A 22,895-nucleotide genomic window follows, 5' to 3' on the forward strand; every position below is an offset into this window, starting at 1 on the left:
GATTTTTTTTTAGGTTTTTTCTCTTCCCTTTTCCTTTTATTCTCTTGTGATTTGATGCCTATCTGTAGTGTTGCATTTGGTTTACTTTTTCTTTTTTATGTCTATGTCTATTGCGGTTTTTTAGTTTGCAGTTCTCAATAGATTTTTATATAGCAATCTATATATGTACAGGATTGTTTTAGGTTGCTGGTCTCTTAATTTCAAATGCATTTTCAGAATTTTTTTTTTTTTGTCTTTTTGCCTTTTCTAGGGCTGCATCCGTGGCATATAGAGGTTCCCAGACTTGGGGTCCAATCAGAGCTGTAGCTCCTGGCCTACACCAGAGCCACAGCAATGCCAGATCTGAGCCATGTCTATGACCTACACCACAGCTCAAGGCAATGCCGGATCCTTAATTCTCTGAGCAGGGCCATGGATTGAACCCACAACCTCATGGTTTCTAGTCGGATTCATTAACCACTGAGCCACGGCAGGAACTCCCATTTTCAGGATTCTGCATTTGTACACTCCTCAAAATTGCTAGTTTTAATATCTTATTTGTCTATGGATGATTTCCTACTTTTATTTTTTTTCCCCTAACCAATGAGCTTTCTCATTTGCAATTTTCATGTTTGTAGTTTGGGCCTTTTCTTTTCTGCCTAGAGAACTTTCTTTAGCAATTGTCTTAAAGCTGGTTTGGTGGTACTGAATTCTCTCTTAGCTTTTGCTTTTTGATTTCTCCATCAAATTTGGATGAGAGCCTTTCTGGGTAGAGTATTCTTGGTTGTAGGTTTTTGCCTTTCATCACTTTAAATATATTATGCCATTCTCTTCTGGACTAGAGAGTTTCTGCTGAAAAACTAGCTGATAATCTTATGGGATTTCCCTTATATGTTATTTGTTGCTTTTCCCTTGTTTTTTAATATTTTTTGTCTTTAGTTTTTGTCTCTTTGATTAATATGTGATTTGTGTTCCTCTTTGGATTCATCCTGTTGTATAGGGCTCTCTTCACTTCCCGGACTACAACGAGTGTTTTCTTTCCCATGTTAGGAAAGTTTTTGGTCATCAGCTCTTCAAATATTTTCTCAGGGCCTTTTTCTCTTTCTTCTGGGACTTCTGTAATGCAAATGGTGGCACATTTAGACCCAGAGGTCTCTTTTCTGTCCTCATTTTTTTGCATTCTTTTTTCTTATTCTTTTCCGCAGCAGTGATTTCTACCATTTTGTCTTCCAGCCCACTTACTCATTCTTCTGCCTCAGTCTATTGATCCCTTTTAGAGTATTTTTCACTTCAATTATTGTAGTGTTCATCTTTGTTCTTTATATTTTCTAGCTCTTTTTAAACATTTTTTTCATTTTTAAAATATATTTTTATTTTATTTTTTTATATAATGATTTTTTTCCCATTATAGCTGGTTTACAGTGTTCTGTCAATTTTGTACTGTACAGCATGGTGACCCAGTTACACATACATGTATACAGTCTTTTTTTCTCATATTATCATGCTCCATCATAAGTGACTAGACATAGTTCCCAGTGCTACTCAGCAGGATCTATCTTCTTGATCTTCATCTCCATTCTTTTTCCTAGATCTTCAATCATCCTTACTACCACTACTCCAAATTCTTTTTCAGGTAGATTGTCTATCTTCTTTTCATTTTGTTTTTGGGTGAGTTTTTATCTTGTTCCTCCATTTGAAAAATATTTTTCTTTCACCTCATTTTGACTAACTTTCTGTGTTTGTGGTCTGTTTTCTGTAGGCTTCATAGTTACTCTTCTGGTGTCTGCCCCCTGGTGGGTGGACTGGGTCTTGTCCCTCAGATGGTCTGGGCTACATTTAAGGGTGTGTTTTGGGGAGGCTGTGAGCTCTAGTTGACTTTAGGTAGGTAGTCTGTCTGGGTGGGTTTTGTTTTTTGTGTTTTTTTTTTTTTTGTTTGTTTGTTTTTTAGTTATTCTTTCTGATATTTTCTTTTTTTCTTTAATTACTCAATGAATTTATTACATTTATAGTCGTACAATGATCATCACAATCCAGTTTTATAGTATTTCCATCCCACACCCCCAGTGCATCCCCCCACCCCCCATGTCTGGGTTTAATATTTGTTGGTGTGAGGCCTGTTTTTAATATGGATGTCTGACATCTCTTTCCTCAGTATATGCTGGCCTTTATCCCCTTAATAGGAAGTGTGACTGATGTAGTGGTGACCTGAGCCTGAGGTGGATTTTGAACAGGGCATCCTATTTGCTCTGTATTTGTCAGTGTCTTTTCAAGGGCAGGGTCTGCTCCCTAGTCCTTGGATTCAGAGAACTTGGATCTGTTTCTGAGCTGTATTTCCCATCTGTGGTGCAAGGTAGGCGGGATTGGAGTGCTCCCGCTAGGAGAGGAGCCCCTGAGGGTTCCTCTATTGGAGCTGTTCACCCATTGTGTAGGTTCACAGCATACATTGTTGATGGCACTGCTCTCCCAGTCCCACTTCAAGTGTGGGTATGCCAGCAATTGGCCCTGGTTTCTCTCAGGCATTTTTTCACCAGGCCACCAGTGCGGATCCACTGAGGTCAGGTCATAGGAGGCAGTAGTCATGTACCTAGGCCTGCTTTTGGCACTATGAAGGCAGCTCAGACTTTGGCTTGGTTCAACCCCTGAGTGAATGTGCCCACAAAGCCCACAGCTGCTAAAGCCAGACCCATATCAGCTGTGAGGGCCACTTGCCCATTTGAGTATCCCACAGGTGCTGAATTTACAAAGCCACATGTGGAGGTGTAAATCTGTGGTTCTTGCAGCAGGAAGGAGAGATTTCAGCTCTTTTCCCTTAGTTGGAGGGCCCCTGGGGCTCAGCTGTGGTTTCAGCCCCAACTCTGCATGTGGGCAAACCACTGGAGACTGCTCTCAAGGCAGCAGGAACTCAGGAGCCTCTCCAGGGAGAAGGAGGGTGGTGTGGTGTCAGGGTGTATGAGCCTGCCCATAAGGGATGTGGGTTGGGGATCAGGTGTGAGGGCTTATTCTGGCAGGAGGGGGTGGGCCAGAGGTCATGGGGAGTGAGCTGCCCAGATGGGTGGCAGGCTGGATGCAGCATACAGGCTCGTTCTGGTTGGAGTGGGTGGGCCCAAGGTCTGGGTGAGTGAGCTGGGAGGAGAGATTTCAGCATCCAGAGGGAGGTAGGCCAGGGACCAGATGCATGGATTCACTCTGGAAGGAGGAGTGGGACAGTAATCTGCATGAAGAGGTCAGCCCTGGCAAAAACCTCTCCTAGGACCCACAGGGGTCTGCATGTGGAAGGGGGCTGCAATGGTGACCCTGCCCCTCACATGCTATTCAACAATGGCTGCCTGGGACTTCTCCCCGGACATTTGTGGTTGTGACACTCTGCCCTCCAGCCCTTCCAGGCTGCCTCTTCACAGCCAATTGTGATTCTGTCCCCAGGTTTATTCTCCAAACCTCACGTTCCAGCACCTCCCCACCAGCCTGTATCAGTAGTCAGGATTCCCAGGCTGGGGCATGCAGGGCAGTGGCAAGGATCACCAGTGTATGTCTCATCCTGTCCCACCTGCCGTAGACCAGCTGTTGTGTTCTCCTCCAAGCCTCCAAACCTCCTTTCTTGTCCCAGCTGACCTTCTTGCTGGTGAGGGAACTTCCCTGGGTGTGGGAAATTTTCTTCCTCTTCAGCTCTCTTCCATGGGCACAGGTCCCAACTCATTTCCACTTCTTCTCTCTTTCTTTTTTTCCTTTTTGTCCTACGCAGTTACATGGAGAGCCCTCCTATTCCTTCAGGTGTCTGAATACTTCTACTGGTTTTCAGTAGGTATTCTGTAAGGATTATTCTATTTGTAGATGTATTCCCCATGTATTTGTGTGAAGAGGTGAGTTCCACGTCCTCCTATTCAGGTGCCATCTTGATTCCCATTTGACTCATGTTTTATTATTTTTCTTTATCTTTTTTTTTTTTTTTTTTTTTCAGGGCCACCACCCATGGCATATGGAGGTTCTCAGGCTAGGGGTTGAATTGGAGCTGTAGCCACTGGCCTATGCCACAGCCACAGCAATGCCAATCTGAGCCACATCTGCGACCTATACCACAGCTCACGGCAATGCTGGACCCTTAACCCACTGAGTGAGGCCAGGGACTGAGCCTGTGTCCTCATGGATACTAGTCAGGTTCGTTTCCACTGAGCCACGGTGGGATCTCCTGATTTGTGTTTTAGATATTCCACCAGGCTGTCTTTCAGGCAGACTTCACTCCTGCTTGGTACTAGGTTTCTTTTAGTGCCCAAGTGCGTGTGGTTCTGGAGTCTTAACCACGTTTAATGGTGAGTCTACTTAAGTGATAACAGGGTGGGCATGTGTATTTGAGAACAGATGGTGTGATACCCTAAATAAAAGTCACGAGCTTTATGCCAATATTTCAACCACTTGATTGGTCATGATTTTGATACTAACACTTGGCATACATTAGTTGGGGTATTAAAAGGTTATGAAGCCTGGGCAGCAAAAGTCATATGAGATGGAAACCCAAAGTTTCCAGGGGATTTTGAGGTATAATGGAGCTTTGAATGTCAAACAGCATGGCAGAAGATGCATTTTCCTGACCTTAAAAAGCTTTGCCATGAAAAAATGCCTCTGCCACAGCCAATTTGATGTTGACACACCCTGAAAGAATTACCTACATCGGCACCTTTTGTAAAGACTGCAGCATTTACAACTGACTTTCACTTTCCAGATAGAAGCACAGAAGCAAGAGGGAATGCTGGGGTATACCTCTCACAAAGTACAGTTTCACAAAATACCATTTCAATTCTCCTTTACACACTGGAAATTTTAGCATGGGCACAGTGCCCAGTATAAGAGCAAATAAAACAGATGTGTTTTTCCATTCATAGTGATCAGGAAATTTCATATTAAGCAGTTCAATAATTACACAAGGAATATCATCTATATGCTAAAATATCCCTATAGACTAATTCATATTGGAAAAACTGTCTTAAGGGAAACAAATGCTTGAAATTAAGGTATCAGAAGAAGTACTTTCTCTATCAAGAAAGTTCATATTAAGCAGTTCAAGAAAGTAGAAGCAGAAACACTGGCCAGAATTCTCCTGCTATGTGTCTCCTACCAAAGGTAAGGTGCTTATCAGCTGGTCACAGGACATTCAGAGTCCATTTCTAATGGCATTAGGATGGCTAGAGTGGCCTTTCAAGGGGAGAACCCCAAGAGGGACAGCAGCCTTGCTAGAGGCCTGTCTCTTGCAGTGACCATGTGCTTAAAACAAGGTGATGATAAGTGAGAATATGGGATTGGCTTTTGTTGGCAAGAGCTGATAATTATTGAAGTCTGGAGAGAGTCATGAGACAGGGACCAACCAATGTTTTCACAGTCGATCTCTCTCCTCTGGTCCTCCTGCTTTCTCCTCCAGCTTCATGAGTAAAGGCATTGCCACAAGACAATGTCCCTAACCCTGCTCTTTCCTCTACATGTTTTCCTGTTGACCCATTCTCACTTGGTGTACAAGTGGAAGACTTCCAGTGATATAACCACAGCCCTGATCTTTTGCCTGAACCCCAGTTCTGCTTGGTCCATGCCTGGGTGTCAACCTCAAGGTCTCCAAAGCTTGTTTTACTTCCTGGGTTCCCCAGGGATGCTGATGGGGCCCCACATCTAAGTATCTGTTCTTCACACTGCCTTCCAAATGATCTCCCTGGATTAGAAGTCCGATCACATCACTCTCCTGCTTAAGAACCTTCCATGATTTCCACTGCCTACAAAATCAAGTCCAAACTCGAGGCCCTCTAGGACTCACTTCACTGTTGCCAACTATTATTCAATTCATACTCTTAATATTCTAGCCAAATAGGTAACTGCTATACTCATTATTAGGTGTCAGAGGCTGTGCATGAGACATCATCACATTCAATCATGTAATGTGCATGTCCCTAGGAGGTCCATCTTTATAGACATGAAGAATAGGCCAGAGATGGTAAGTAAGGTGCCCAAGGCTGGCAGGGTAGGGACTGGACCCGGGCCATCATGAGCTTAGCCACATGCACAGTGTCTCACAAACGGAGCCCCGCTCCATTCCCCAGGCAGACTTGTGCTCACTTTGCCATCCTGTCTGCGATGTGCACTCCTCTATCTTAGTCTCCAAATACAAAAGCCTTACTTGGTCCGTTCAGTTTATCCCAACTGTTACCATATCCCCCACCCCCCTGCCCCCACAAATGTACATGTTGCTTCAAGTGCAAGATGGGAAGGCTGCTGGAGCATTTTGCTCCTTTTGAATTTTTTTCAGTCTTAAAATTTCCAACCCAAACCTGACATATCAAGCCACGTCCTCAGAGGCAAGAGCAGCAAAGGCAATTATTTCAGAGCAGAGCTGCCTTGAAGACCCTACCATCTTCCCCCTGTCTGCCTGGGAGACAGCTCTTGGGCAGGTCAGCACCCTGTCAAGGGACAGAAGAGCCTGGAAATCAGGCACAATTCCTGCAGCAGCACCTCTGCTCTGCCACACATCTGCCTGGGCCCTTATCCTCACAATCCCAAGCATAGGATTTCAGATTCTCTTTCTTCCCAGAGGTGTGTGATCTGCAGCTCATAAAGGATCCCCAGGACTGAGGGGCTATGTGCTGTCCCACCTTCTCCTGCAAATGGCAAAGAAGGTTTCAGACAAGACAGTCTCCTCTCTGGTATCAAACAGGAGCCTCGCCCTGTGCCCTGAAACCTGTGTGCTCGGGAGGGTCTCGCCACCTTGTCACCAACTCCGGGAAGAGCAGAGTACCTTCTGGCCGTGGTTTTGGCTTTTCCAATCCTCCGTCTTGCATGAGCTCAAAGGCAAAGGAGACATTCAGCACCTGAAAGAGAAATGCAGAGCAGGAGGTGCTGCACACTCATTTCTGGACCCTTGTGGTGTCCTGGGACCTGCCCCTGGGAAGTAAAGGAACCGGCACTGTAGCCAGTGGGGCAGTGGCTGAGCTACAATGAGGCCAGTTTTTGAAGGAGAAATGAGGCTACCAAAGTGGGCCAGCCACGTGGAGTGTGAGTCAGACCCAGCCTGCTCCTGGAGAAGCACTCTCGGAGGAATTAAAAATCTTCTTCCTGTCCTACTGTGTTCCCATGTCCCTGCCAGGACCGTCAACTCAGGGATATAAGGGTGCACAGTTGAAAGGCTCTGATAGTAAGACATGTTCAAGAGGCAGAGGAGGGTTTCTGCTTGGCACCAAATGTTTGCCCAGTAGACCGCCTAGGAGAGGCAGCAGACCTGGATGAGTACGGGCCTCTGGTCTCACCAGCCTTGCAGCCACCATCCCTGTCACCTCTGGGGAGAGATGAGGCTGCGCTGTGCTCCTGGCAGGAGTGTATGGTGAGGGGGTCTGGGCCAGGCTGCAGGGGTGGGGGGGAGCCATGCAGGATGCTCCGTGGTCCATGGGTAGCTGCTTCCCATCTCAGCTGGGCCTCACAATGGGCCCACGCCAACCACTGAAGACCCCAGGCAGATGGAAGCCACTGCTTTTTCCCCCGTGGCCCCAGCATGGGCGTGGGCAGCTGAGTCGGGCACGTGGGCCAGGGGCCTCCCTTAACATCATGTCCCCTTACCTTCTGTTCAAAGCTGTCCGGGGTCAGGAAGAAGCTGTGCAGGGGCACGAAGTAGCCCTCCAGGAGCCCCATGAGCAGCACCAGGTACACCCCATCTGCAAACTGGAGGGAGAAAGCCAGGTGAAGGCACCAGGCCCCTGAGCGCCCCCAGCCCCTCCAGGGGCTTGTCAGCCTCTGTACCCCACAGGCCAGAGCCCCAGGCAGGCTGCTGCTGGTGGGGGGGGGCAGGGGGGGAACAGTGGCCCAAGGCAGGAAGGCCCACTCTGCAGCAGCAGGGCCACTCCATGTCTGGCTGGTCCAGCACAGGAGCCACAACCCTCACAGTCCTGTTCTCAACAAGCTCAGCATTAATTGAGCACCAACTGTGTCCCAAGCCCTGATCTGGCACAGGGACCCCAGGGGTGGGTCAAGGGTGGTCCCTGCCCTGGAGCAGCTCACAGTCCAGGGGAGACTGATGTGGAGGAGATGCAGCCGCTACTCTTGATGGAAGGAAGCTTGCTGGCCTGTGTGAGACTGACAATGAGCCCTCATCCCACTGAAGGCAAGAGGGAAGGCGCTGGAGGAGATGCTGCCTGGATGGAGCCGTGGGGGATGAGCAGGAGGTAGCTATGGAGGGCAGAGGGAGGAAGGATGGGAGAGGTCCAAGGCCTTGGCCCGAGGCTAAGGGGGACTTCTGCTTCATAAACAGAGCAAGAACGCTGGGGTCACAGTGGCCCAGGTACCCTCTTCTCTCAGTCCTGGCTCATGACCGCTTGAGAGGCAGTGTCGCGCAGCGCTAGGAACACGAGCCCTGGGGCTGGGCTTCCAGCTGTACTGCTTGCTAACCGTATGACATGAGCAAGTTATGGAACTTCTCTGTGCCTCATTTTCTCATCTGTGAAATGGGGACAATAATAGTACAGTATCTAATCCACAGGGGAATCCTGAGGCCTAAGCCAGCAAATATGCGTCAAGTGTATAGAACAGAGCTTGGCATGTAGGCAATATTGAATAAGTGTTAACAACTGCTGGTAGTACCCGGAGAAAACAGCAAAGTGGTCACTTACTGGTTTTTGCCGAAAGGTACAACTGCGTGCTAAGGGCCATGGCAAGAGGCTCAGAGCCTGGTCCCTGTCCTCAAGGACCTTAGAAGCCAGACTGGTGGGGAACCTGGTCTGAGGGACAAGAGCCGCCTAAGCCAAGCAGAGGGGTGTAGGCCTTCTGCTCAAGGGAGGGCCAGGCATGTGTGCGCTGGGCAGTGGAGCAGGCTTTGAGGAGACAGTGGGGGTCTGTAGGATGAGGAGAATATGAAAGGAATAGGCATTCAGGGTCTGGGGGATGACCTGAGCAGAGACATAGTGGTTAGGTGTATATCTGACATTCTAGAGCCTTTCCAAGGAGGCAGGGCCATCAAATGTTTGTGGGCATAAACAACAGTTGCTAGAGTTCACCAGAGGCCAGAGTTCTTGGAATCATCTTAGGAAACTTTTAAAAAATTAGACAGAATTACCCCGAATCTGGACTGGGCCCAGAGGCTGAGCTCTGCTGGGTGCTTGGTCAGGAAGCCTGTGGCTCAAATTTGGTTACGGGCCTATGGCCCTGAGTGTGAACTTGATCTAAGAGCAGCCTCCTCTCCACTTCCATCTGACCTTCAACTCGGATGGGCAGAGTCTGAGCTTGATGCATCCCAGGCCACCCCAAGGTGGACAATGGGAAGCAGACCCCAGCATCTGTATCACAATCAAAGCCTTCCCATGCAACTGCTTAATGGCACCTTGTTCTGGCTATGGGAGGAATGGGTTGAGAATGAAAGAATCCAATCTGTCAGCTCAGGGGAAGACCTTGAGTTAAAAATCAAGGTTATGGCTCTGATCCTGACCAAGACTACTCCCACCCCCGACACTTGGTTCCAATGACTTGGTGGTAAAACCCACAGACACCAGACGTGCTCAGCAGAGACCCCACTTTGTAGCACTCCCAGCCCATGAAAAGTGAAGAGGAAGCTTCAGAGTCCATTCCAGCCCTCTCCAGGCATCGCCACGTCTACAATGTGTCCCCTCCTGCCCAGAGAGCGTATGCAGTGCGTTCTCTCCCCCACAAAGAGTATATGGAGGTCCAAACCCTACCACCCAAGGAGTATATGCAGTGCATTCCCTCCCCCACAAACAGTATATGGAACTCCGAACCCTACCCCCTAAAGAGTATATGGAGTTCCGAACACTACCCTCCAAAGAATATATGCAGCGCGTTCCCTATGCAGCATGTTCCTTCCCTCCCCCGCAAAGAGCATATGAAACACATTCCCTACCCCCCGCAAAGAGTATATGCAGCGGGTTCCTCTCCCCCAGAGCATATGCAGCGCATTCCCTACCCACAAAAAGTACACGCAGTGCATTCTCTACCCCCCAAAGAGTATATTCAGCACATTCCCTACCCACAAAGAGTATATGCAGTGCGTTTTCTACCTCCCAAAGAGTATATACAGCTGGCTCCAGAGTCCTGACACACCCAGGTCAAGCTCAGTCACAGACCTGGGAATTGCCTTTAAAAATAATAGGAGGTGCCCATGTGTTCAAAAGAAAACCACACGTATAGAAATTCATTGCGAATGAAAGGAGGTTGGGAAACAGGATACATTACACAGTCTCAAAGTATCTCCCATTAAAGATTAGTTAGTCATTATAAAGTGGGGGGGGGTTTACAGTAGGGAAATCTGATGGACACAAACTAAACCAAGTGATCAAAGTTACCAGGAACAGGAATAATGGCAAAAGTGCCCGAGAAGAACATGACACTGCCTCAGTGGTATTGTTCCTGAACATGCCCAACCTGGCTCCAATCACAAGGGAGGAAAAACTAAGAGACATTCTATGAACTAAATGACCCGCACTCTTCAAAAACACCAGTGTTACCTAATCAAACTTACAAGCTTTTGCACAACAAAGGAAACCATAAAAAAAAAAAAAAAGAAAAGACAACCTACGGAATGGGAGAAAATATTTGCAAACGATGCAACAGATAAAGCTTAATCTGCAAAATATACAAACAGCTCAAATAACTCCACAAAAAACCAAACAACCCAACTGAAAAATGGGCAGAAGACCTACACAGACATTTCTCCAAAGAAGACATACAAATGGCTAGTAGTTGCATGAGAAGGTGCTCAACATCACTAATTATTAGAGAAATGCAAATCAAAACTACAGTGAGGTACTACCTCACATGTGTCAGATTGGCGATCATTGGAAATAATAAATGCTGGAGAGGGTGTGGAGCAAAGGGAGTCTTCCTACACTGTTGGTGGGAATATAGTTAGTATAACCACTATGGAAAACAGTATGGAAGTTCCTCAGAAAACTAAAAACAGAACTACCATATGGTCCAGAAATTCCACTCCTGGGCATATACCTGAACAAAACAACGATTCAAAGGGATACATGCACCCCTATGTACACTGCAGCACTATTCATAATAGCCAAGACATGGAAACAACCTAAATGTCCATCGACAGAGGAATGGATAAAGAAGTTTGGATTACAGGAGTTCCCATTGTGGCTCAGTGGTTAATGACCCAACTAGCATCCAAGAGGACGTGGGTTTGATCCCTGGCCTCACTCAGTGGGTTAAGGATCTAATGTTGCCATGAGCTGTGGTGTAGGTTGTGGATGCGGCTTGGATCCCGTGTTGCTGTGGCTTTGGCGTAGGCCAGTGGCTATAGCTCTGATTGGGCCCCTAGCCTGGGAACCTCCATATGCCAAAGATGTGGTCCTAAAAAGACAAAAAAAAAAAAAAAAAAAAAAAAAGATGTGGTACATAGGTACAATGGAATACTACTCAGACATAAAAAGAATGAAATAATGCCATTTGTAGCAACATGGATACAACTAAAGATCATCAATACTAAGTGAAGTAAGTCAGAAAGAGAAAGACAAATATCATATGATATAACTTATATATGTGGAATCTAAAATATGACACAAATGAATTTATTTACAGCAGAAACAGACTCACAGACAGAACAGACTTTGTGGTTGCCAAGGGGGAGAGGGGAGGGGGTGGGATGGATGGGGAGTTTGGGGGTAGTAGATGCAAAGTATTACATTTAGAATGGATAAACAATGAAGTCCTACTGTATAGCACAAGGAACTATAGCCAGTCTCCTGGGATACATCATCATGGAAAGGAATACTTTAAAAAAGAATCCATATTATGCATATAACTAAGTACTTTGCTGTAGAGCAGAAATGAGTGTAACATGGTAAGTCAACTGTAATTTAAAAAAAGAAAAAGTCAATGTTAGAGAAGCTGCGGATTTGTTCATATATATATATATGTATATATATATATATAAAATTTTGTCTCTTGTCTTTTTAGGGCTGCACCCATGGCATATGGAGGCTCCCAGGCTAGGGGTCAAATCAGAGCTACTCCTGCTGCCTAAACCACAGCCACAGCCATGCACAATCCGAACCACATCTGCAACCTACACCCCAGCTCAAGGCAATGCCGGATCCTTAACCCACTGAGCGAGGTCAGGGATCAAACATGTGTCCTCATGGATACTAGTCGGCTTCATGAACCACTGAGCTACAAGGGGAGCTCCCTGGATTTGTTCTCTATTAAAAAGAGACTACAGAGACATTACCACCAAATGCACCAGGTGAGAATATGAGGACAACTGTGTTTCTTTGAACCTTGTGACACTGTCAGTATTTCAGCGATTTCACATTTAGGTTCAACCTAAATACACATCTTGTACTGATGTTGAAACAGCCTGAATTTGATTACTGTGTCGTGATTCTCTACGAGAATGTACTTGTTTGTTCTCAAGAGATTTACGCTGAAGTATTTAGGGGGTAGAGAGAGAGGGAAAAAAACAAAAACAAAAACCCTAATGTGGTCAAATGTTAACAATTGGTCTATGTGGGTGAATAGTATATGGGGATTCATGATGCTATTCTTGCAACTTTAAAAAAAAAGAACCAGGAAAAAATTCAGAGAAATTCCATGCAGTTCATCCCTGTGAGTGGAATAGGATCTGTGTCCCCACCCCCACCCCATGTCCCAGAAAAGCTTCAGGATCAGGATGGGAAGCCCTCCTGGCAATGTGAGGATGGGGCACTGGGAACAGTGATGCTTTGTCCCCCACCCTGTGCTCGGGGCTGTCACCCACCTGGGTTTCCAGTTCTGTGACTTCCAGGTTCAGTTTATTCAGGTGCTTATTCACGAAGGTGATGAGTGTCTAAAAAAGCACAAGCCCGGCCGTGAGATGGAGGCTCTTGCCCCAAAGGCTGCCCCTGTGACTCCACCAGGAGGACACAGGATAAGGCCCAGCCAAGAGGGCTGGACCCAGCATCACTGTGCCAAGCTGAGTGAGGCTGAGCAGCTAATGAGGCAGTTCCTGCAAAGCTCCCTGAGCCCACAAGGAAGAAGGACCCCCAGGGTTTGTGGTCCCATGCACCGTGTGACTCAAATAGCCAGGTGAAAGGAGCAGGGAGTGCCGAGAGGGCAGAATGACAGGTGGAGTGTCCTGGCCCAGGGTAACAGGGCCAGAGAAGAAATGACCCCATTGGGTTTCTCCTTAAGTCCCTCCCAGGTGCAGGTGCCTGTGCCCAGGGACACAGAGGCAGGTCTGTGTGAGGAGCAGGGATGACTAGGGGTTCAGTGTGGGTGGAAGAAGTGAGTGCTCAGAGCCTCAGAATCCCCAGGAGACAATGGCTGTCCTCCCTTTGGAAGAAGAGAGGAATGGATAAGGCATCCAGGGAAACAAGACAGGTAAAACAGACATCAACCGGGAAAACCCTGTATTTGTGGCAATCGGGTGATGACACCAGTTCTGGGAAGCTTGCAAGCTGCAGGCGTGGGTTTTCCTAAAGTTTTGCAACATCTTACTCCTCCCCCGCCACCCCCGCCACCTCTTTCCCACCTTTTTCACCACGTTGAGCTTGTCCGGTGCGTGGTCGAACAAGGTGTCAAATGCATCTCGTTCTGAAAAAGAGGAAAGCGAAGTAGAGCCCAGAGCTGGTTCTAGCCCAGGTCCTGGCCACAAGCCTTTACAGGTCACACAGTCAGCTCTAGATGGGAATTCTTTGGGTATGAGACTGCTGGGAACTTGGGAAATGGTTTGGGCAGAGATTAGGAGCTGATTCTTATCTTAGGGCCTTTTTCTCTCTCTCTCTGTGGGGGCGGGGTATCCACCCTCAACATTGACCTCTTTGGGCTTGGGGTTGAGGGACTCTGGCAGGCAGTCTGGCTTGGAACTGGTCATTTCTCTTCACTCTTTGTATTTCTTGATCTCATGACTTAGTCATAGTTCTAAAGTGTTTCTGAGGCTTTTTGGAAGTAGAATGTCATCTAAATATCAAATCACTTCACCCTCCTAATTTTCAAAACCAAGATGCCCAAGACAAGTGGATGGATAAGTGCACTGGGAGTCAAAGAGCCCTAGGACAGAAGGGGAGGGGGCCTCTTGAGTGATCCAGTCTCTTCAACCCCTTCAGCCTCACTTTCTATAAAATGCCCACTGAACATGAACCTCTTGTGGGCGGGTTTATGAGGATGAAAGACAAGAAAGTATAGGTCCTGTAAACTCTGATGTATCTACTGATCTGAGTTGTTATTTGCATGATCGGAATATTTCAAAATGTTATCCACAGTAAATACACGCTCATGGAAGATAGCAAAGCCTTGCCTCTGCAGGGACTTTTCTTGCTACAGCCTCCAGGTCCTCCAGTCTGAGAGGTGAAATAGTGAAGGGATCCACGGCCAGGAACAAAGAGTCTCCAGAAGGAACCCGGGGCTGGAACGCTTCGTGGTCCTGGGACCTGCCTTCCCTACTCTTGCACCTGCTCTCGATGAGTAAATCTGAGATGGTCTATATGGTGATTGTCATCTTGGATGGTCCCAGAACTTATATACAGACCCAAAGTTCTGGGGGATGGGACAGGTACGTGGTGTGATGAGGACAGCAGCTTCTAGTAGGGCTTCACAGAGTGGGGAGAGGGGTCAGTCTCAAGTGTGTACACACCCCACTTCCTTCCAAGTAGGCTTAGAGTAAGACTGCCCTGCAAATTCCCAGGACCCATCCAGAAGAAGCCCAGTCATGTCAACATCTGGTTACTGGTAAGAGGAGTGAAGCTGTGGTGGCTTGTCCTCTTCCCACTTGTGCACCAACCCTCCCCACCAACCGGCCCCAGGCTGGTACAGACACACATGCAGGAAGCAAGCTGAGAGCCTGTTCTTCCCAGCTGCTGCAGAATTAACTAGACCCTGTTGGCAGTCACCAGCACCAGAGGACAATCTTATGCAACTCACCGTGCCTTCCGGAAAGAGCCCTGCGGGGGAAGGAGAAAGAAAACAGTGTGACTCTTCCTCTTCTCACCCTTGGTTGTAGATCCCCCAAAGTTTCCTTCCTTGTCATTTTATTCTGCACTAAGCCTCCAACTGTTGGTCATCTTTATATCACTACCTATTTCCCCCTCTGCTATACAGATACACTGGTATTTGCACGAAGCCTGGTATAAGTGATGCTTAAAGGACTATTTCTTGTCTTAAATAAACTCACATTATTGCTTACATGGGAGAACAAGAATTGGACTCAGAGATTCAGGATTCCCAATCATGTTTTAGAAGCAGAGCTCGGGTACCACCCTAAGATGGCATTTCATTGCCAGGTTGCTGAAGGCATTGGCTTGGGGAGGTCAGGTTTGGCTCTGTCCTGTCCCTCCTGTGATACCTACCAAGCACCTGCCATTGTTGCAGAATAGGTTTTCTCAAATTGGGCAGGAACTGGAACCATACTCATAGCAGTGAAGCAGCAAAGTATTAAGAACACAAGCACTGGGAGTTCCATCGTGGTGCAGTGGTTAAAGAATCTGACTAGGACCCATGAAGTTGCGGGTTCAATCCCTGGCCTTGCTCAGTGGGTTAAGGATTCCTTGTTGCCGTGAGCTGTGGTGTAGGTCGCAGACATGGCTCAGATCCCATGTTGCTGTGGCTCTGGTGTAGGCAGGTGGCTACAGCTCCCATTCAACCCCTAGCCTGGGAACCTCCATATGCCGCAGGAGCGGCCCAAGAAATGGCAAAAAAAAAAAAACAAAAACAAAAAACAAAAAAACACAAGCATTAGAGATGGACAACTTAGGTTATCTAACAGAGCCATCTGCTTGCTGTGTGACCTTGGGCAAGCTACTGAATTTCTCTGGGCTCCAGGTCTCTTTAAAATGAGGATAATACAGTAAACACCTCAATCAGATGTTGTGAGCTTTAAATAACTAGAAATCACTTAATGTTCTGAGCATTTAACACAGAAAGATTTTTAGCATAATTCGTAGTATACACTGAATGCTCAGTACATTTTTTCTCAGTACATTTTTGGTTCTTATTACATTGATTTATTCCAACTGTACAGCTATCACCCGCTAAGCAACGACTTGTGCGGGAAGAATGATGAACTTGGAGTTCAAGTTGGGTAGATGAAGGACAGTTTGCTCCTCCACCTTTGGGCTGTGGGGTTTGAGGAAGTGTAATCATTGCTTCACGTGTTTATCATGAACATCAATAGCTTCAAAACCTACACGACACTGCCCTAATTAGGGAGTCTGTACCCTTGTTTATGTCTACACAGCAGGATGGCCAGGAGAGCCCACAGACATTATAACACGTAGCAGAGCGATTGTTCCACAAAGTGAATCTCTGAGCTCCCCAATTCAGGAGTTTCTCACAGGCCACACTCTTTTCAGACAAGTCTTCCTCTTTTCTAGAAGGTGAAACAGCAAAGGTGGGCAAGCCCAGGATGGGCAGGGCAGGCGTGGGGAAGAACCAGGAGGAAGCCTTTTCCCCACAGGCCTGAGCCAGGCAGCTCTCCCCTGACCCCTTACAGAATCGAGGCCATGCATCAGGGGGCCTTGTGGATCAGCTGCCCCCCCAGCTGCCAAGACTGGCCCCCAGAGTGATGTGGAGGCCTCCCGTTAGGGTCACTGCCACAACCTGTAACCTGGGCATCTTGGGAAGGGCCTTTCCCCACCTCTGCCCAACCCCGGGCATGAAATGCTCAACCCCCTGTGCCCTTTCTAAGGCACATCGCAGTGTGGTCCAGACACCTTGGACTCCGTTGGCCATGCCTGGGGAGGGAGCACAGTTCTTAATATCTCAGTGAGGCTTGGAAGGTGTACGGCAGCTGTGAGGGGGAAAAGCCAGGGAAGACAGCAATGAAGGGCAGGGGAAGGAGTTCCCGTTGTGGCGCAGTGGTTAACGAATCCGACTAGGAACCATGAGGTTGCGGGTTCAATCCCCGGCCTCGCTCAGTGGGTTAAGGATCCGGCATTGCCTTGAGCTGTGGTGTAGGCCACAGATGTGGCTCAGATCCCGCACTGCTGTAGCTCTGGCGTAGGCTGGTGGCTACAGCTCCGATTAGACCCCTAGCCTTGGAACCTCCATATGCCACGGGTGCGGCCCTAAAAAGACAAAAGGGGGGGGCAGAGGAAAAGGGGGGCACAGCGGTTATTAGGTTGAGTTCTCACAACCTTTCTGGTGAGGAAAATGCTCCCACTTAAGAGATGAAGAAAGCAAGGTCGGATAGGCGAGGAGATTCTCCCTTGAGTAAGTGGCAGAGCCTGGATTTGAACTAAGGGCGGGCTGGCTTAGAAGTCCCTGCTCTTTCCACCTTGCTCTTCTTGTTTAAGGGACTACAAAGGAAAGGTGGGGGAGCAGGACATGACACAAACGACTTTTGCACGGCTTTGCATGCAGCCAGGACTCAGGCCTGCCCAGTGATCTCAGACCCACACACCCTGTCCTACTCTTTCTGCTGAAGAATAAAACTCCTCTTTCCTATAACAAACCTCTTATGTGTTCTGATATTCCCATTTCTGAATGTAAATGGAAAAAAAAAAAAATCAAACCCAACAAGCCCAAACAATCCACCACCCTAACATAGAGAGGGGCTTTCTGGGTCATGGCATGTGGACTATAGAAATCAGCTTCAGCAAAGGAAGAAAAATGTCCTTTTGAAGGTTAGCAATTTAAATTCAACCCCATTTTCATGGCATGCTGATTTCATGCTGGTTGGCTTTTTCGGGCACACTTTTTCCTGGAGTGCCACAAAATTAGAATTTTTCCATCACTGCTAATTCCCTTTCCCCACTTCCCCACCCGAGTTTGTACCTTAAGCATTGAGAGGCATGTTTTGAATGCACGGAAAAGGCTAAACTATAATCATTGGCTGCAGTCTAATCCCTCTTGCAATCCCAATAAATGAAAACTAAATATCAGCAAATGGATGAATTTCGGAGAAACATCTGTGTTCCATTACAGAATCGCTGGCAACAATGGTGTTGACATACTCTGTGTTACCAGTTATTTCCTCTTGGATTTGCCGAGACTGGAGGATTCCTTCTCGTTTCTGAAAACGGGGGTGGGGAGAAGGTTGGGAGGAGGAGAGAAAAACATGCATTAGAAAAATACAAAAAAAATGATTAGCACTTCTGATATTGAGAAAGTTACTGGCATTTAAGAAATGAACCCAGAGACGAGACATGGCTAGAAGTGACACCTCGTCCTCTGATTTCCGGGGACTGGACTGTACCATTCATATAAGTGCAATTAGTGTTTATTCCAAACAAGTTGGCTGTTTCTTGGATGGTGAATCTTTTCTTTCTTTATTGGAAGACATTCTGCTGGAAGCAAACTGTTTGCCTCCTGGAGAAATCCACAGTAAACCAAATGGAAATGAAGGCCAGGGTGTGCCTGCCCTCCAGCTGGGGCCACAGAGGGAAGCGGAGAAACGCATTTGACTGGGGGCCTGGGGTAGAGGAATGGAGGCCAACTTGGAGAATCAATCAGAGGGAGGGTTTAAGAAAAAATGTTGACGGAAGCTTTATAAAATTTTATTATTATTACTATTATTTTTTGTCTTTTGTCTTTTTAGGGCTGCACCCGTGGCATATGGAAGTTCCCAGGCTAGGGGTCAAATCGGAGCTGTAGCTGCCGATCTGCACAACAGCAAGGCCAGATCTGAGCCCTGCCTGGGACCTACACCACAGCTCACGGCAATGCTGGATCCTCAACCTAACTGAGCAAGGCCAGGGATCGAACCTACGTCCTCATGGATACTAGTCGGGTTTGTTAAGCACTGAGCCATGACGGGAGCTTCCAGAGAAGCTTTAAAAAAATCATTTGTTTTATATATATATATACATATACATGTATATATATATATATATATATTTTTTTTTTTCTTTTTTAAGGGGAGCTTTTAAGTAGTACAGTCCTCAGGTAACTAGCTTACCCATTGAGAAAAGGGCAAGCACTTTGGATGTCCATCCACCCACCCAACCACCCATCGACCCATCCATTTATCCATTCACCCACCCACTCACCCAGCCATCTACCCACCCATCATCCATCTATCCATCCATCCATCCACCCATCATCCATCCATCCATCATCAGTCTTCCCCCTCCCATTAATTCATCCTCTTTCTTCTCTGGTTTTATGAATCAGTGCCTACCATGTACAAGCTCCTGTGCTGGCCTTGGAGCAAACACTGCAGAATGCATGACATAGTTTCTGACCTTGAGGAACTTAGAGTAAAATGGGGTATCTGAACAGGTATACAGGAATGCTTTCCCTGGTTTATGACTCACCTCCCAGCTCAGAGTAGTTTCCCCCTGTCCCTCTCAAATGGGTCATGGATAATCAATTACGTGGTGGCTTCTTGCTGAGAGGAAGTGCTGACTGCGGGATAGGAACAGGTACTTTTAGCAGGGTCAGGGAAATCTCCCAAGCAGAGGGGCTCCTGAGCTGGAACTTAAAGGACCCTTAGGAGTTGGCAGGACACAGAGGAGAGATCAGTTCAGTGGGAGGAATGGCCCGAGCAAAAAGGCAGAGCAGGAGAGCACAGGTGTGTTCAAGGGGCCATTGGGAGGGACAGTGGCTGCCTGGAGTCAGCTGAGTGCTGGCTTGGAGTTTAAACCTCATTGTGTGGGGGTGGGAGCTGGAAGGAGTGTTGGGCTTCAGGAAGACTTGATGGCGGCAGGAGAGAGATGCATTTTATCAGGTCCCTACACAGTTACCATTGACTTGGAAGAGAGTCTGGACATGGCAGGAGGCTGTCAGAGCAAATCCACCTTCTACAAAGGCTGAGATGTGTCAGGAAGGAGCTTCCAGGCATGAAGGTTTTGGCTGAAACCTGCCTCCTTGGCTCTCCTGCCCAAACTTTCACAATCTCTGCTTAGAATTCCCAATAGCCACAGAAACGAGTGTCCTTGTAAAATACTTTTACAGAAGGCAAGGTAGACCTGGATAAAGGCCACGAGTGGATCTGGATTAGATTAAGAGGAATGAACTATCAAAGCTAAAAAGGAAGAAAAAAAATTAAAATATCATTTAAAAGGGATCCAGTGAGGATAAACCAGGATTTTTTTTTTTTCTTCCAAATTCAGCTTTGACATATGTAAAATTTTCACGGGGGCGGGGGGGAGGAGGCTAATGGAGTCTGTGTCCTTGTCTTGTGAGGCCATTCACAGACATAAGACCTCATCTTCAACTACATGCAGAATTAAATGCTTTTACAGAGGATGGAAAAGAAATCTGGATTAAATGACTCCTCATATAGCATTCTGATTCACTTCCATCCATTATTTGTTCCCTAAAGAGCTCTTCCTATAGTTCAGTCAGTGTCTTACAGACAACTCTGAGTCCTGCTCCTGTGCCTGTTTAACTCGATAAAGCCAAACACCCCATAAAACCTGACATGCATTGATTTTATGTAACGCGTCCTCCTTTCCCCCTCATGCTCACAAAACTGCCTACTGGAGAAATTAAATCAACAGCAGCCTTCTGATGGCCTATAATTGAGCTCGAAATAAAGCATGAGACACTGGCTTGCAGTGACCACTGTCACCCCCTCCTCCCACCTCTCAACACCCCCGCCCCCCGCAAATCCTGAATCATAGTTTTTAAAAGTATAATGAAATGGATTCACACGTTATTGATTGGTACGAATAACACAATAGAGATGGCCTGGATTTGCTGGGAAGATGCTTGTATCAGGATGCTCCAGGCTGGCCACATATCCATAAAATGCTTAGCACCATGCTTGACACAGTCGAGAGCCCAATAAATGAGGCCAATTAGTCCCTTTCAGTCAGCTGCACTTAGTGTCTGAGCCACACGCGTCTGCATTGACAAGGGGTTTCTGATAGCCCTCTCTGATGCTTATGTGTAATCCTGTCTCTAGGCAGGCAGGGCCAAGGTGTCATATTCCTATTATTCCCCCTTGATGTTAAGAAAGTTAAGTACCCAGAAGGCGCTGGAAGAAATACTTTTTCATGAGGGCAGACTGAGCAGCACCCCCGCACCCTCCTCCCTTCCCATTCATTTCTGATCCCTGAAAGCTCAGCCCAGGGACCTTTTGTCCTGGAAACTGGCCTGGCCTTTGAGGCAAAGCCTCCCTGCCCTCCAGGCTCTTCCTCACCAAAGGAAGGCAGAGCTGCCAGGCAGAACCCTGAATAACCTTGGATAACCAAGGAACTGCTTCTAAGGGATGTTCTCCCTTGCAGCGTGTTTATTTGGAAAAGAACAGAAACGAGCCAACAAAATGACGACCTTTTGCTCAACAGGCATAAAGTTGGAAAATAAAATTGAATTTGAGTATCTAATGGGGTTAGGAGCAAAATGAGATGGTCACTGGGAGAGAGCATCTCTTCCTTGTGGAAATTACACAGCCATGTGTGAGTGGAAATTCCATCCAACAATCTGGAAAAGATGACTTGAGATCCTAGCCTTGCTTCTCTGGGCAGGTGAAAAGCGGCAGTGCCCTTGGTACAGGCACGACCAATCAGGGTCTCTCTCAAATGCATATGCACACATGCCCTCACATGTACAGATATCTCTCCTCAATACCTGTGCACTGTTTATTTAACCAAGAAAAAAAAAAAAAAAGATTCTCCATGGTTTGCAGAACACACACACATAAGGATATATTCTCCCAATCTTACTACCCAAACCTCACAAATACATACCCCACACACCCTCAAATATACAGTACACAGACACACCCTCTTCCATACACAGCAGAGATGTCAGGGAGAAGCCACATGCATCAGAAAGCAGCTCAGTCACATGCCTCCCAACACATAGCATACCCACACACACTCTGTGTTCATCCAGCAGTCCTTCTAGCAAGTTCCCAGGGTGCCTTAGCTCTCACAGAAGCTCAGCCCCACACCCCTGTAAGGGCAGATGTTTGTAGTGGTTTCTAACTTACCTGAACCACAACCACTTGGATGGAAACATGGTCTGGGAGTCGGATTGGAGCCCGGAAATACTGGGACAGAGCAACCAGCAGATGCAAGATGGCTACCAGGCTCTTGGCATGAACAGCTGAAATAAAAGAATTTAACAATTAGAGATTCCTTCTTTAGGTTCTAGACAGATAAAAGCAGATATTCAAAATGTAGCAGTACTACACCCAGTGACTCTTTGATTCCATCACTATGGATAGGGGGACCCCCTTGGTCATCAAAGACCTCACCCTGGGCCCCCTCCGTTCTTGGCCAGGTCCCATGGAACTTCTTCTTCTATCATCTTGCCATATGGTGTCTCTTCAGTCTAATCCAAGGTTCCCATAGGACCCCAACAATTGCTGAATTCTGAGCTCAGATCATTCCTATCTCTACTGTGTTATTTTTTACCAATCAATAAAGTGTGAATCCATTTTTGTTCACTCTGTGCCAATAAGCAAAGCATGTCTGCTCTGTAGTCCCTCTCCCTTCCCATCAGACTGTGAACTCCTTAGGTTATCATCATCATTCTTGTCCCAAGGCTGTACACAAAGCCCTCAATCAATGGCTACTTAGTCAGGACACTGGTCCTTCCTCCGTTGTGGGCTTTAAGACTCCTGGAGGAAGGCATGAGAGACATCTAAAGGACTTTGTTGCTCTTGCGAGTACCACATACAGTCAGTTGAGGTGATGCTCTTTGGGCAATAGCTGAAAGGCAATGTCATGACCCAGCTGGCTTCCATAGCTACTGAGCAATGTGTTGGATGTTGAGGCATTAATACTAGAGAAGGCTGGGCAACTAGTGAGCTGTAGTTTTCTCAGCAGATAAGAGGAGAAAAAGACTGTGATGCAATGGACCACACAGCATCAGGTAGACTGGGGTTGAGTTCTGCTTGACAACCCTACTGTTAACATACTGAGCCATTCAAGGCCCCTGAATCTCAATTTGCTCAGCTTCACACATGGATGTAACAGTACCTATGCAGAATACAGGTTGTAAGAATTTCCAGATGTCATACAGGCAAAGCTCCTAGCACAGAGCAATTGCAACCATGTCAACATTCTCCCCTT

At 47.0% G+C, this 22,895-nt stretch overlaps 1 protein-coding gene across 1 annotated transcript in view; it reads right to left on the reverse strand.

Moving 5' to 3' along the window:
• Positions 1-22,895, reverse strand: part of PARVA (parvin alpha) — a 189,022-nt gene that overhangs the window by 20,616 nt on the left and 145,511 nt on the right. The window contains 7 exon segments of the mRNA XM_021083311.1: positions 6,746-6,818; positions 7,561-7,662; positions 12,713-12,781; positions 13,466-13,527; positions 14,854-14,873; positions 17,883-17,941; positions 21,809-21,924. Of these exon segments, the coding sequence (XP_020938970.1) occupies positions 6,746-6,818; positions 7,561-7,662; positions 12,713-12,781; positions 13,466-13,527; positions 14,854-14,873; positions 17,883-17,941; positions 21,809-21,924 (501 nt within the window).

The sequence above is a fragment of the Sus scrofa genome, chromosome 2 (genome assembly GCF_000003025.6).
Source record: "Sus scrofa isolate TJ Tabasco breed Duroc chromosome 2, Sscrofa11.1, whole genome shotgun sequence".
NCBI classification, from domain to species: domain Eukaryota; kingdom Metazoa; phylum Chordata; class Mammalia; order Artiodactyla; family Suidae; genus Sus; species Sus scrofa.